The sequence below is a fragment of the Trachurus japonicus genome, chromosome 6, assembly GCF_045865225.1.
Source record: "Trachurus japonicus isolate A0001 chromosome 6, Traja_1.0".
Classification (NCBI taxonomy): domain Eukaryota; kingdom Metazoa; phylum Chordata; class Actinopteri; order Carangiformes; family Carangidae; genus Trachurus; species Trachurus japonicus.
This window is the reverse complement of record NC_140912.1, coordinates 29,241,673-29,257,104: the sequence shown is the minus strand read 5'-3', so window position 1 is coordinate 29,257,104 and position 15,432 is coordinate 29,241,673. Positions and strand designations below refer to the sequence as shown.

Genomic DNA, 15,432 nt, shown 5'->3' with positions numbered 1-15,432 from the left:
GTGTGGACCCACCTATAGCTACACCCTGAGGACACACTGCAAAAACTCAAAATCTTTCCAGGAGTATTTGTCCTTTTTCTTGTCAAAATGTCTCATTTCTAGTCAAAACTAATCTCTCTCCACTTAAAATAAGACTCATCAGCTAAAAATTAACTTGTTTTTAAATAATTTTCACTTGTTTCAATTCACTTGAAATAAGTATAAAAATCTGCCAGTGAAAGCAAGTTTTTGTGCTTGTAATAAGAGAGAAAAACTTGCTCCAATATCAGATTTTTCTACTTATTTCAAGTGAAAATATGCTTTAAAGAAGTAACATTTGTCTAAAAACAAGCTACTTTTTATGTGATGTGTCTTATTTTTAAGTATAATTAGATTTGTTTTGACTAGAAATGACATTTTGACTAGAAATAAGACAAATATTCTTAGTAAGATTTTGAGTTTTTGCAGTGCACCTGTCCTTTAGCTGCTGTAGTCCAGCTCATGGATCAGCTCTCCTTGACTGACAGTGTTAAACATCAGCTCAACATCTCAGCTGGAAACACATCATGATAGACCTGCCATGTCCATGCATGTGTATGTGTGTGTGTGTGTGTGTGTGTGTGTGTGTGTGACAGGGCCGGGGTCTACATGCATTAATTATTCTGTGTGTGCAAGTGTGTGTGTGTGGGTAATACTCAAGTGCACTAAACGAACATGTATTCCAGACCCGTGCTGAGGTGACAGCCCTGACATGACAGTCTGTCTCTTTTAATGGCAGCCAACATAATGGGATCAGCCACAGCTCAGGCAATTACAGCACACGTCGAGTATTTATATCAGCTCCACGCCCTTGTCCTCTCACTGCGTCCCTCCTCACGCTTGAGCAGGCAAATCTATGTATTTTGTAAATTACCTTAGTGAACTTTGGTGAGTGCAACTCCTGCAATATGAGCATTTCTTGTTATTTTAATACCGTTTTTTGATTGCAAGAGCTCCAAAACGGAATAAATACGACAGTAATTGACGGTAAAGAAATGCTGTTCCTTCATGTCTGATTGCTGGAGGGGTTGTATTTACATTATTTTCAATACATATCCACTCGAGTTCATGACATGTCTCCTCTGCCCGTTCAATCTGAACGCTTAACCCTAAAAGGTTCCTCATGCATATACAGCAGATGTTTAATCGGTAACCATATTTTCTTCACTGAAGCGTACTACTCTGTGCCGTACGAGAAAGGAAAACATTTTATTCAAATTGACCACAAAGTGAACATTAGCATCTCATTTTCTTCTCCCGAAAAAGGCCAATAAAAGCAGAGAAATTGCGTTTAATTTAGTTGAAATGACGAATCTCTCAGACTGTGTTTCTGCAGAGATAATCAGCTGCAGTGGACAAAAAAAAAAAAAGACAAGGCAGGTGGAAGAGGGATTTAGTGGTTAGAACAGAAAGGTTTGATGTCTGGGACGGCCGAGTTGTGGTTGTTCTCAATGTTTCTTTCCCCCTGATCCAGTTTACTATGAAAAACAGCAGCGACTAAAATAGGGGGAAAAAACCTCCTTTGTGGAGGTTTAAAAGCGCGTCCAGTGTTGTGTCAATGTAAACCATCTTTATACTGTTTATCAACAGAGCAGCTGGCTGCTCTTCAACAACACTCTGCTTTATATTCACACAGCTCTACACGGTCAGCTGAGCTCAAATGCCTCTCTGTGAAAGGAAAACCATTACAGCAGGTGTGTTTGCAGCAATTGATTTGAACTCTAAAGCCTCCAGGCCGCTTGTTTATGCAGCTGAGAACAATGTAACTGGAGCAAATGACACTAGAAAGGTTTAATACTTGAGCTGTCAATCAAAATACACAATTATGTCATTTGTAATCTTATGTTTTAGAGTTTTTATATATATGTTTCAGTCAAATAGCTGTATAATATACGTATAATTACATCAATGTTGGGTTTACAAGTTTTCAACATGATGAAAAATATCATAAATGGTGGAAAATACTATATAATATTCAATATCATCCAATATCAGTCCCTGTCTTGTGAAAGTGAGTTATTTATTATTATTATACATAATGTATAAAGCTTGACAGACAGGAACTAACTTAATTACTGAGTACAGCTTATATTTGTTTTTTTCTGTATTCTGGTGTAAGAAAACATTGAATAGCAGGAAACTAATATTTGTGTGTGTACAGTATATTCTCACTGCATACCTCAGTAATGTATTTATAGATTGTGCCTTATGATCCTGTTAGGAACACATTATGTTTTTTATTCATTGTTGCGTATCAGTCATTCTCTCTGAACAACCGTTGCACTTGGTGTGTGTTATCACCCTCTGTTTATCAATCAATAATGATCAATACCAGCCTCTCAATTGCCCCCGTCCCCTCCCCGAACAATACTCTTTGAAATCAATCGCCCAGCCAACCACTGACCAGAAACCACAGACAAAGGTTTCTGTTCCCAGTGGATTCAACAACCTGTGCTTTAATATGTACAGATACACTGTCAGCGTGATGGATTTCAGTCACCACCACCACGATCAATATTATTCAACTAAAAACTAATCGAATGCATCTAATGCGTCACAGAGATCCGAGATGTCGACAGCGAAGGCACTGTTCGATCTAATGCATTAGTTTATATATTAAATTGTCGGTAACCGTGGCAATAATACATTTATGAACGATGATGCATTACCAGATAGTAACCCTCACTGACATTTACCGAACTATTGAATTCAATGACGATGACAGAGAAGTGGAGTCTATGGAAAAGCAGCTGTAACAGGTTTAAGTGAACCTATTAAAACCTGATGTTCAGGTTGCAGCCAAGAGCTTAGCTTCTAAAATATTTTGATTTGTTCAATTTTTATAATTTTTCACATTTATTTTACCAGCATTAAAAATCGAAAGCACTTCATTGTAGTTTTAAAGCTTTTACTAATAGGAAAATACTGAAGTCTTTATTTTTAAAGAGGAACTACGCAAGATTTTTACCTTTATTAAATCTAAATTATTAATTTATTAAACAGCTTTGGAGTAATTGTGATGGTTAACCCTCTAGGTGCCAGAGTTTATTTAGGAAAATACTAAGTTTGGATTTCAAGATTTCACAAGGCTGTAGCTTGTAAGTGGTGAGAGATAAATCTATGGTGTGAATGAGAAAAATATTCATAATGACCTAAAGTTTGTGATGGGAGTAAATTTACTCATCTAATTTGCATATTGTGACGTCACCGGGTGGCAGCTCCATTGGATTACGTGACTTCCAGTAAAACTGAATTTTGAACATATTTACACAGAAAAAAAAATTATATTGACATCTCATCCTCAAAGTAAAGGAACATTGGTCTGATTGGAGTACATTTATGACACAAACACGCCCCATAATCCGTAATCTTTTGTTTCTGACTACACAAATTAACACATAATAACGTTATCCACCGCTCCATGGATTGCTTTCTGGCCGGCTGTGTTGAAAACAAATGCACACGGCCGGGAGGAGGGTTAGCAAAACAGCGAAAAAAGCAACCAGACTTGCATAGTTTCCCCTCTGCTCCTGCACCAACAACCATTATAACCACCAGTACTGATGGAGAAGAAGCCAGCTAGTTACCTGTGTGTCCGTTCTGAGCAGCAGCAAACAAGGCAGAGGTTCGGTTGTGGTAGAAGTGTGGGTCTTGGTCAAGATGATTGGGCTTGTTCTCCATGGCCGGGGTAGAGGTGATGTTGGTGGACATGGAGGTGATGGTGGTGGTGGTGGTGGTAGTAGTAGTAGTGGTGGTGGTGTTGTTGTTGGTGTTGATGGTGGTCGGGTCTGGTTGGTTAAGCAGCATTGACAATAAAGTGACATTTCCCTGGGAAGCAGCTTGGAGGAGCAGGGGGCGCCCGCCGTCCAGGGCAGCAGGCCCACCGCCACTTAGAGAGGAGACTACGGAGGGACACCAGCCTGCAGGAGGAAGGAGCAGCAGGAGCAGCACAGGTTAAACTAGGAGGAGGAGGAGGAGGAGGAGGGAGCGACTAGAAGTGCTGAGAGCAGGAGAGTGGAGGTTTAAACATGGGTGGGTGGGTGGGTTGGAAGGGAAGGAGAGCAACAGTTCAGATCCATACATGTTCTGGTACAGTCTCTTTTGTCTGTGCAGCAGCTGGGAGGTCAGAGGTGTTGGAATAAACAAGAAACACCAAAAACTAGCAAATAACAAGGGCATAAATATAAAGAAATAAACTAAACCGCACGCCTGCATCTTTATTATAGGTGATCTGAAACTGTTCTGCTATGAAACTTCAGTGTTTGGTTACTACAGATAATGAATATTAAAAGAATAGTTCACCCAAAATTCAAATTGCACTCATTATCTACTCACCCTAATGTCGACTAAGGGCTGGGAGAAGTTTCAGAGTCCTCCGTGGCTTCTCTGAGTTACAGGGGGTCTCGGCGTAGCAGTGCATGTCCATATAACGGTATAGCGATTTACACCGGCGTCAGTAATCGCACTGACGCTGGCGCAAATCTCGCGAGATTTGGACGGACCAGGAAGACTGACATTACATACGAGCACTATGGAGGTATTTGGATGTTTTTTGGTGTGTCTTTTTGTTACGAAGAAAAGTGGTATCCATTTGCAACCGTTATATGCAGTGCTGCACAGAGCCCCGCTTTAACTCAGAGAAGGCACGGAGGACTCTGAAACTTCTCCCAGCCCTTAGTCAACATGAGGGTGAGTAGATAATGAGTAGTGAAATTTCAATTTTGAGTGAACTATCCCTTTAAAGCTGTAAAAAAGAAGCCACACAAGTTGGGTGTCTGTTGCCGTAGCCTGAGGCTATTCTTGGCTAAATCCCATCTGGTGGTTTGATATGTTACCAACGAATCAGAGGGATTAATGGCAGCAGGATTAGAGGAGAAACGGGTAAACAGGTAAAGTAACAGTGAGGTTTTACTCCAGAGCCTCAGCTGGAACTCATCCAGGAAAAGTGTGGTTTTGAGGCCTCTCCTCGTTTTACCAAACCTCAAATCATCAGGAAACTCTGAGGTGTGGCCTGAGAATAACATTTAAATTATAACTCTTATTTATGCTTTTTTAAATGCTTTTTCCACTGAACTACACATGCAATTATTCCAGCTATCTTGTTTACCATGCTTTATGCGTTCATTTACATGAACCCCGTGTTTGATGTGTTTGGACACTTTGAGATCACAGTCACAGTCGCAACCCAGCGGGGGGGTTCGGCAGAGTTTAGGAGGTTAATGGAAATTTCCTCTTAAGGGGCTTGCGTGTAGTATTTAAAAATTCAAGAGACATAAATGAATGTTGAACAGCAAAGTCACTTTGTTAAATGTCCTGTAAGTAAATCAAAACAAAGAGTCCCCAAATATGAGCGATGATGTTCACCGTTGCGTTGAAACATCTGTTGTATTTTGGATTTAAAATTGTTTTTCCCCATGACCTGGAAAATACTTTTCCAGGAGGTTCTCACAATGCACAAATAAAATGTCTCTTAGTGTAACCAACATGAAAAAACTCTGCTGCTGCCTGGACAAAAGAGTCTGTCAATTGCACCAGATTAATCATTGAGATTAGAGCATTCATCGTCTTTCAATGCAATCATTCACCCACAGGATTCACACAGTGGATGCCCTATTTAGACAGATACTGTTGCAATTACACAGCAATGAATAAAACGATTAGGCACAAGAGATGAAGTGAAGAACAGGAAAACAAAGGACTAATTACTAAAAACCCAACAACTTTGCCAAAACTATTAGCTACTGAGTTAAAGCTCTACTGAGAGGCGTGACGCTGAAGTCTAAAGAGGTGGCGGTGCTGCTTTTAACTAGGGCTTCATGTGGTTGCTCTGAACTGGAAAGCATAAAAATGAGTTAGAAAAAAAAGAAAAAGGAAAAGGAGAACGGAGAGTTTCACTGCAGACATTTGTCCCACAGACTGAGAAAAATAGAAATACAAAAGAGAGTAAAAGAAAAGGAGCAGCAGAGAATCTCAAGGACATGGATTACAGCCACCGTCATGGTTGTACTTTCTGTCTGAGTGGGAGGTGGTGGTGGTGGTAGTGGAGGGGAACAGGACAAGTATAAAGGCTGCAAACACATGTCTGGTTGCTGACAGGTGAAATTGTGTCCTGGCTTGAAATTGTGATAAATATGTCTGTGAGATCGCATTTTCTCCACAGGTAGCAGCAGCAGCACTCCATGGCTTTGTCAGATTCATGAGTGGGAGATGCTGCAATCGACTGCAATGCAATCCAGAAAGTTTGAAACAGCAATGTAATCACTGTTTTTTTCCCCTTAAGGAAGGTAGGAGGATATCCTTACTTGGCCTAATAAAGTGTCATATTATTATGGAAGCTATAAAATGCCATGTTTGAGATTGTAAAGGTCAGCCATGTTCCTCATGAATTGATTTAGGTCAGTATAGTTGTTTGTTTTTTTTGGCAATATAGTGCAGCTGTATGATTTCCAGTTAGGATCAAGAATCATCTGCATGCAATGAACAAGAGGAATTTTAGAAATGCAACATATTTTCGTCACATTTCCCAAATACAGTAAATTCAAGAATAACTCCAATTTAATACAACCTGGTTTTATTTACTACCTCTGTTTTTCTCTCTCAAGATGGAAACATTACCATTAAAAGGTCAGAAACATTTATTAGCTGTTAGATGATTTAAAAAAACAGCTAAGAGAAATTAACTGGAGGTGAAACTGTCACTGAAAACAACTGAAACCTGTGGGCGGACAACCACAGTCAGTAAAGTAGGTTCAAATAAAACTCAAGAGATTCTTCTGTAAACAGTGACGGATGTTTTGCAAATAAGAGTTTTAGTGCCTGACACCTCTGATGAGTCAATGATTTCTGGGATTAACTTGCTTTTGAGCGTATCTGACGGCAATATGGCCTCAGGCTTGGGTAAATAATACGCAAGTTGTAATAAACTGGAATCATTCTTTCAATTATACTACATTGATAGTACAACCAAGCAAAGCACTACAAGCAAATCCCAAAGCAAATATAAATGACAACATTTATACAAAAAAAAAATGCCTGCAGAGCAATGTTGGCCACACAGGAAGCAGAATGGACAGTGGGATACACGTTAATGGAAGGTAAAACAGGAGGAGAGCAGGAAGTGGAGGAGTGGTCACGGCATGCTACCGGAGGATGGAAACGGGAAGGGGAGGGGGGAGGCGAGAGCAGCCTCTGGCATCAGCTTCAGAGAGGAGAGGGGGGTTACTGGTATAGGAAGGCCGACAAACCAACCTGAGAACGCCACAGGAGATATGTGGGGGAGGGGGGGAGGATAGGGGGGGGCTATCTGGTTTGCCTCAATTCACCCTGACACCCTCCTTCTGCTGTGACTGCTGCAGCTATAACCTAACCTCTGGACATGTTGTCAATGTCCGCGGCTGATACCGACACCGACATGGCTAACGTGACAACATGGGAGACAAAAGGCGCCCAGAGGGAGGAGGACACATCGAGGCCAGAGAGAGAGAGAGAGAGAGAGAAGATGAGGAGAGAGAAAGAGAGAGGGAGAGACATCGGATCTCACATAAACTGAACTGACCCATGTGCTATTCTGCGTCACATTCCTGTGGTTAGACCGGTTTCACTGTGACCTGATCGCTATGCTATGCTATGCTAGGCTATGCTAGGCTAGGGCACTGGAAAGGAGAGTAACGACACGCATTGGTCCAATGGAAGCGCCTCCTGATGGCGGAGTGTAGGTATTGCAAAAGCGCCCAAGAACTGACATCTCTGCATTGTTGGTGAATGAGCAAGTGTGGTATTTTCAATAATTTAAGGACATTTATAGATCACCCACGTTAATAGCATCATTGAGGACCCTTTACAGATAAACATTAACACATAGGCGAGTAAAAAAGTTGTCTATATTAATGTTTCAATCTACATTTTGTAATAAACAATAATTTGATATGACCAGGACACCTAAAAACAAAAACACGGCCATTTTCATCAATTTACAAGCAAGTGGGCAACACACATACATTGGAGTGAATGAGTTTTCTGGGCGCTTTTGCAATACCCATATCCTGCCACTCGGGGCGCAAAACCCTTACCACGGGAATCAATGGTGGTGTCATTACTCTCTTTTCCAGTGCTCTAGGCAAGGCGAGGCTAGGCTAAGCTAAGCTAGGCCTGTGGAAAGACAGTGGAAGAGAAGAGGCAGCAGGGAGAACTGGAGGGAGATGGAGCACGGAGGAGCCCCGTTACCTGATGCTGTTGCCAGGGGGCTGCCTGATGAGGCACGGGGGCTACGGGAGGATGGATGAGCACTAATGGAGGAGGAGGTGGTGGTGGAGGAGGGGGGGTTTATGGAGGAGGGGCTACTGACAGTGGTGGCAGGGCTGATGACGGGGGGGCACTCTGCACATGCTGCTGCCGGCTGCCGCTGAGGGCCCCGGCCGGCACCCACCTGAGAGGCCGTCAGGGCTGGGACCAGGTCCAGGGCGGGTTTGGGCGGCAGTTGGGGAGTGGCCGGTTTCAGCCCAGCCCCCGGGGAACGGCTGCTGTCTCCCACCACCTTGATGGGCGGATGAGGAGGGGAGGGGGTCTGGGAAAGCCCTGGCTTTTTGGGAGGGATAGGGGGAGGGTTTCCCCGGTCGATCCTGGCCACCGTGGGCGACTTGATGCCGATTGGATGGCTCAGGCGGCCGGGGAAAGGGCCTCCCTCCGAGGCGGAGTGGGGCAGGCCCGGACGCAGGGGTCCGCCGCCCCCCGCCGGGGGGCTGGTGAAGCGCGACAGAACCTGCGTGACGGTGTGACGGGCTTGCTGCTTGGCGGCAAAGTTGTCACGGTTGGTGGGGGAGAGGTCACGGGCCGGAGGACTCTGGGACGCTGTGCCGTTTTGGTCCTGTTCCTGGAACTTGTAGCGGGCGGCCTGGACACGGGGGCTGACCCCGGTGGGGAGGACGTGGGGGGCTTGGCCCTCTGAGCCATTCTCTGTCTGTGCCAGTCCGGCCGAGCTGCTGTGGACGATCCCCCGGCCGGACGTCTTTGGCAGGCTCAGGCCCACATAGTTGGCAGGGGTCGGTTTGACGGGTATAGTGAGGGGGGTCTTCTTAGGACCCTCCACCTCAGTGGGGGGCAGGTCCGTTTGGCAAGATGCCGTTCGAGAGCTGACGGGCTCTGTGGCTACAGACACAGACGTCAGAGCTTTAGGTTTGGGCGGCGTGCTGGCGGCAGCAGCAGGTTCGGGTGCAGCAGCAGCAGCGGGCGGGGCGACAGCGGCTTCCTTCCCGTCGCCCTGTTCAGTCCTGAGCTGCTCCACCTGCTGCCGCAGACTCTGGCTCTCCGACTCCTCGCGGCCCAGCCTGGCGCGCAGCTGTTCCCGCTCGGTGTCGAACTCGGACAGCTGTTTCTCCATCTTGGCCTCCATCTGTTGGCTGCGCTGCCGCTCGGTGCCCAGCTCCTCCTGCAGCCGGCCAGAGGTGCGACTCTCCTCGTCCAGGCGAGCCTGGAGCTCGTCGAACCGCTGCGACTCCTCGACCACCCGCGTGGCGAGCTGCTTGCACTCTCGGACCAACATCATGACGATGTGCTTGTTCTTCTCGCGTTCGTCCTTCAGCTGCGCCGTCAGTTTGCGGTGCTCCTGCTCCAGACTCTGGAGCTGCAGCTTCTCCATCTCCAGCTGCAAGAAGAAATAACAAAGTCAGGAGACAGTAGCACCAGGAGATCATGACATGGGTTTCAGTTCCACACACCAAACCTTTATCTAGAGCTGATCACTCAATTAATCAAAGGTTCAACCAAAACATTGGCACATTCCAGCTTCTCAAATGTCAAGATTTGCTGCTTTTCTTTATGTCATTGCAAATGGAACCGTGTTTAAACCATTAAACTACAGGATAGTCACGGCCTCAACATCATGGGAGCAGATGTCTTCTCCTTCCCATCAGCTGTCAAACCACCACCCCCACAAGCTGCACGTATGCTCTATGAGACTCATGTCAAACATCACATACCTCTCACATACATCAATCACCTATCATGCCGCCTGTCACAGCAACAACCCATCTGTGACGCACCGGGCATCACATGCATCCTGAAAATATCATCCATCACATGAAATAACACAGAAAACCTAGAGTTATTTTGTTTTTGGTGTATCTGACAGAAAACCCATCTGCCTGCATTTCACCGTAAAGCGACCGTCCATATCTGAATACTGAGTCATTCATTAGTCACAAAGCGAAAGTGAGCCAGAACAATTTTCTCAAGGAGAGAGAAGACAAATCAGATAAATGAAAAACGAGCAGGACAAACAGCTCGATTGAATTGACAGGAAAGACGGACGGATGAGCAGAAATTTACACAAATAGACACTTTATTAATCAATGTGGCCGCTCGAGGAGACGGTCTAATTTGTCTATTCGCACAGACGCCGCCTCCTCATAACGGTTGAATTTCGATGACTTGTCACAGCCCCCGGCTTCTATATCTGGAGCGTCGCTGCTATTGTTGGCTCGGAGCTGGTTTCACAGAGGGTAACAGGGCTTAACCGGGGCTCTCCACCCACTTGCCAAGACCCCATCACTCTAACAAGCCTCAAACAAAAGAGTCGACAACCTGCCACCCCCTGTCCCAAACGAGACCCCCCCTCCGCCACCTCCATCTCCCCGCCCTTCTCGTCCTCTACCGCTCTGCCTCCCCTGATCCAGACCATCAGGGAGCACATATCGGCGCCAGCTGATGCTGAGGAGGAGCGAGGGGCTTATGAGCAAAGGGGAGGCGCCAAGGGAGCACCAGTTGTTACTCGAAAGGAGGTGCTACGACAGGCTGCTAATTGGGTGAGGATTATGTCTGTTGTAAGTCGGCCTAATGCCTCCGAAGAACAAATTCAGGGATGCTTTAAAGGTGGTGACTCACTGGGCAGCGAAGACTGAAACCAGGCAGGATTAAAGCGACTTTATAAATTCTGAACGGCAATTAAGTGTCGCCACTGCACCGCTGCAAAAGCCTCTGAAATCTTTAAACTTCTTAATCTCTTAAAGTGCCAACGGGCTTCAACAGAAGTGTCTGCTAGATCGTCAAACATCTCCAGAGCCTTCCCACTCAGGCAACTGTTTGGAAAGTTTGAAATGATCAGATACATCCCAGAGTCAACAATATGACTTTCACACCCACCTCATGCAGCGATACGCCTCCAGCGTGGAGGTGAGAAAGTCAGAAGGGTATGAACTTCTCTGTTTTTTAACAATTCTTACAGTTACTTCTGTCACTTCTCCAAGAAAGAGCTGGGTGCGACATTATGACTGTCCTCTAGAGAGACAGTGAGCTCTTCTTCTCTAATTTATACACAAGATTCTTACACTTATGTAAGACTAAATCTAATGACGTGCCTGGTACCCTACCACTGGAAATTGGAGTAGGCAGATGGAAAGATTGTTAGGATGTCTTTCTTTTTGCATTTCATCATCCATTGTGCAATGATTTGTGAAAATAGCAGTTTGAGAAAAAAAACTTTTCGGGGGTGAAGATCTTTTGTTTTAGGAAGATTTCTACAGAAAAGTATGGCAATTAAGAAAGAGAATGACATACTCAATTTGTGATGGCAACTGAATGCTTTGAGATGTTCTTTTGTACTTTGGTAAAAGTATAAGTAGCTCTGTGGTGATTCTGATTATTGTTGTTGAAAAATGCCATCTAAGCCCAAATGGTCTGGACATTGTTGGGTGTAGGACACTTAAAGCTAAAGCAATCAATCAATCAATCAATCATTTAATTGAAGCTTAAACAATTTATATTCATCATGCCTCATCACTGGGCACGATCGTCAGCTCCATACAAAACTTTGGATTGTGGACGTTCAGAAAACCATTTCATACCTTGGCCTTCACATGTGATGTGGAGCCTACCACAATGGGAATGTCTATTGCTGACTGACTGCTGTTCTTCCAAACTAATTGTTCTGCAATTTTGCAGCTTGCAGCATCTTGGAAATGGCTTAAAAGTTTAAATTTAGTCTCAAAACACAGAGTTTCAGTCACTGTTTGGATCTTTTTCCTGTTTTTTGACAGTTTTCTGGGAAATGTGGCTGCATTAAAATACTAATTATGTGGCTGGACGGCTGGACTTCTACTCCACTCTCTGTGTTTACATACAAAGTTTTGACCCTGGTCTTGTTAAGTATAAACCAACCATGATTCACCTTTAGGACAGAGCATTAAACATCTTTTCACCATCTCCACATCGGGCGGGAGCTGCTGAGTCATTGACAAGCAGCAGCGGCTTCATAACTTCCTCTGAGGTGTAAATGCAGACAGAGCAACACTCCTCCTCCCCTTCTGAACCAAGCGCCGCAACCTGAAATAGCAAACTTCTCTAAATTTATGGTTCTCCAGAAGGCCGTGTCCAGACCGACAACAACCTGGCAGCATGACACCATCCGGCTGTTTATTTTCTTACGGGGCTGGATTTTACGACTCGAGAAAGTTTTCACAGCGGCTGTGCAGTAATTCCTGCTTTCTATCTCCACACGTGCAAGGTAAATTTAACCTAAAAGCACAACGCTGTGCAGTACAAAGGATTTTTACGTGTATTCCTGGGTGGATGATGTTGAACTCTGAGTAAGGATTGTGTCTTTTTGCTGGATCATCATACTTTTTTTCCCCCCCTCTATGTGCCTGTGTCGATGCAGAGGTCTCATTAAACTGAACAAAGAGTGGGCAGTGATAACCTCTGCAGAGTGTGTAAAGTCTTTGCTCATGCCTAAAATAATAATGACATTAAGCTGGAGTTCATTTTTGTAGAGCGACGCCTCGGAGACAGCTCAGGTAGCTTCTACTGAGATCCCCTACTGCTTGATTAAATATTTTATTAAACATTATGAGGAGAATCTTCCCTAAAAGAATTTAAAAAAAGAAAAAATTAACATTTCCTGCTGCAGCACTGAGGTATCTGCAAGAATAAAAAAGCAGCCGATGTGGAGAAGTGGGGATGAGAGAAGGAGCGATCGGAGGAGGAGGCAGCGGCCTGAGGACTATTTTAAGAAAAAGGAATTTCAGCGCCGGCGGTCGTGTCGTGACCTCGCTTCCAAATTCAGCCCCACAACACGACGACAACAACACTTTTGGCGGTGTTGTTTGCCCGCAAAAAGTGACAAATACAATGTCTCTTCATCGGCAGAGGGGAAAAGAGGGGCTAAGGCTTCCTCTGAATTCATGACTCATTCATGCAGGTTGGGATGAGGGAGCAAGAAGAGAGAGGAGGGGGAGAGTGAAGGGAGGAGGGGGTGTCTTCATTATGCCCATGAACTGATTCAGTGTGTTACGTACGAATGCCTGCATGCCTGCCTGCAGCTTCACTAAGACCTCATGGATAATTCAGCAGCTTACTCACAGGAGGAGGAGGACGACAGGAGTGGGAACGGACCGAGAGGATAAAGATAGCAGCGACTATCCCGGTGAAATTCACTCTACCCAGCAACCAGAGGACGGACCCCCAACCCCCCTTCCCCCTCTAACACCACCACCACCACCACTATCTCCAACTACAGCTGAGCCTGTGTCTCTCAGCTCTGTGGGGTTTGTTGCTGTGTCACTGGTCATTTTAACGGTTCCAGCGGAGCCATTTGTCCCCGGCTGACGGCTCCGCGGCCCGCCGTCGAACCGTTTAAGGTGCAACTGTGCAATCAGTGGTGACACGGACCGTTTATTCTGCGCTAAAGAGGGTAAACTGTTGTTTTTGTGGTGGCTGCCTCTTGCTATTACGCACATTTTCAGGGTCAGATCAACCCAAAAGAAAAAAGAAAGAAAGAAAGGAAGAAAAAAAAACTCTCTCTCAAGGTCGAAGCTGCCCAGCACGGCGGTGTTTCTGGCTGCTGAGCTCAGACGACGGGGTTTCCTTCTGAGTTTTCAGGCCAAATCTGTGTTTTTTTCTGTTTTTTACTCCAAACCAAACCAAACCAAACATCTGTGGACGAAGCTCTGAATAACACAGAAAACACACAGAACATCTGAGTCAGGTTTACCACCATCATCATCATCATCATCCTTGCTCACTGATGCAGAAACTGATCAACAAACTAAATTTTTTTCTTCCAATCCCCAATAGCCTCAAATGGCTTTTTCCAAATCAAAACAGTTCTCTTTGAAATATGGAAAGAAAAAGCAGCAAAAAAATGTTAATTCTCTGACTCTTTACTGCATCTGTCATCGTGTATTTTTGTTTCAAACCCCAAAAATGTTCCTAAATAGAGAATCCTGGAGAGGACAGAATCTGTTTATCAAGGAAACATTTTCAATTTTAGCTCCTGGGAACCAGCATAACACTGTGTATGAATGGATTTGAATTATAGGTGCAACTTAAACTTAAATAAACTTCAGTTCAGTACAAGTTGCCCTTTTCTGACCTGAGACTTTGTCGTTATCTCAAACTCGGATCAAAGCAACACTTAATGAGGTATTTCCTGATCATTATGAACGGGATGAAAACGATTTCCTTCTGCATGCAATCGTATGTGTAATCACTTCATCCTTTAGTTCAGTCAGTGGACGTTTAGGCCAAATGAAGAAGTTTAACTTAAATATTGGGTTGATGAGGACAGGATGTACAGATGAGCAACATGGAAACTATATGCCACCAGCCCTGACTATATCACTTGTGCAGAATGAGAAGAAGAGGACATGGTTTTCTTTTCCAAGCCAAGGTAACAAAATATAACAGCGTATTAAGAGCCGTTGTTGGAAGAGATGGGGGATAAATCTCAAGTTGAATGTTGGAAATCTGTGAGAAAGAAAAAACTTGGATATTCTCCGACATCATAAAATCACAAATTTGCAAGAAAAAGGTTGAAAAATGTGTGTTTGATAGGATCTGTCTCTGCAGGCGTCACACAGAATAACTCATATCTGTCCAACCTTGTATATGTGGACACGTTTCCTTTCCTTGATAAGAAAAAAACCCACATTTTTTCTTGTAAATTTCTGACTTTGAGCTCAAAAAAATTCGTCCTCACCTCAATCTTCCAGTTCGTTTTTCAAATTATTCTTTTTATTCCTACATCGGCCCCGATACGCCGTCGTAGAAAAACATTTTGGTACTGGTGCTGAGCCAGAAAGGACCGGTATAAAAATCTGAGACAGTGTTCGTTCACGTTTTTATGGATGGAAGAAAAACAGACGAACCACAGCCCCCGAAATCTGTTTGACCAGCTTTCCTGTCAGAACGGCCAACTCCTACTACCTCTCCCTTCCTTCCCTCGCCCACAACTCCTCATCTATGTGTGAATGTGTGAGTGTGTGTGTGAGTGTGGTTAACACAGCTTCCATTTGGCTCAAAAAGGTATCATCTCTGTTATTATAGCAGAGTTCAGGTACAGGACACACACACACACACACACACAGTGTCACATTCAAACACTTTCACACATCCATATTCCTTAACAGGGAGGAGGAGGAGGGG

General features: G+C 44.5%; 1 protein-coding gene across 1 annotated transcript in view; it reads right to left on the bottom strand.

Moving 5' to 3' along the window:
* The window catches only part of cttnbp2 (cortactin binding protein 2), a 102,068-nt gene that overhangs the window by 38,508 nt on the left and 48,128 nt on the right, over positions 1–15,432 (bottom strand). The window contains exons 3-4 of the mRNA XM_085780152.1: positions 8,242–9,658; positions 3,606–3,938 (exon numbers count right to left, since the gene is read on the bottom strand). Coding sequence (XP_085636278.1) covers positions 3,606–3,938; positions 8,242–9,658 — 1,750 coding nt within the window. The remainder of the gene's footprint in view (positions 1–3,605; positions 3,939–8,241; positions 9,659–15,432) is intronic.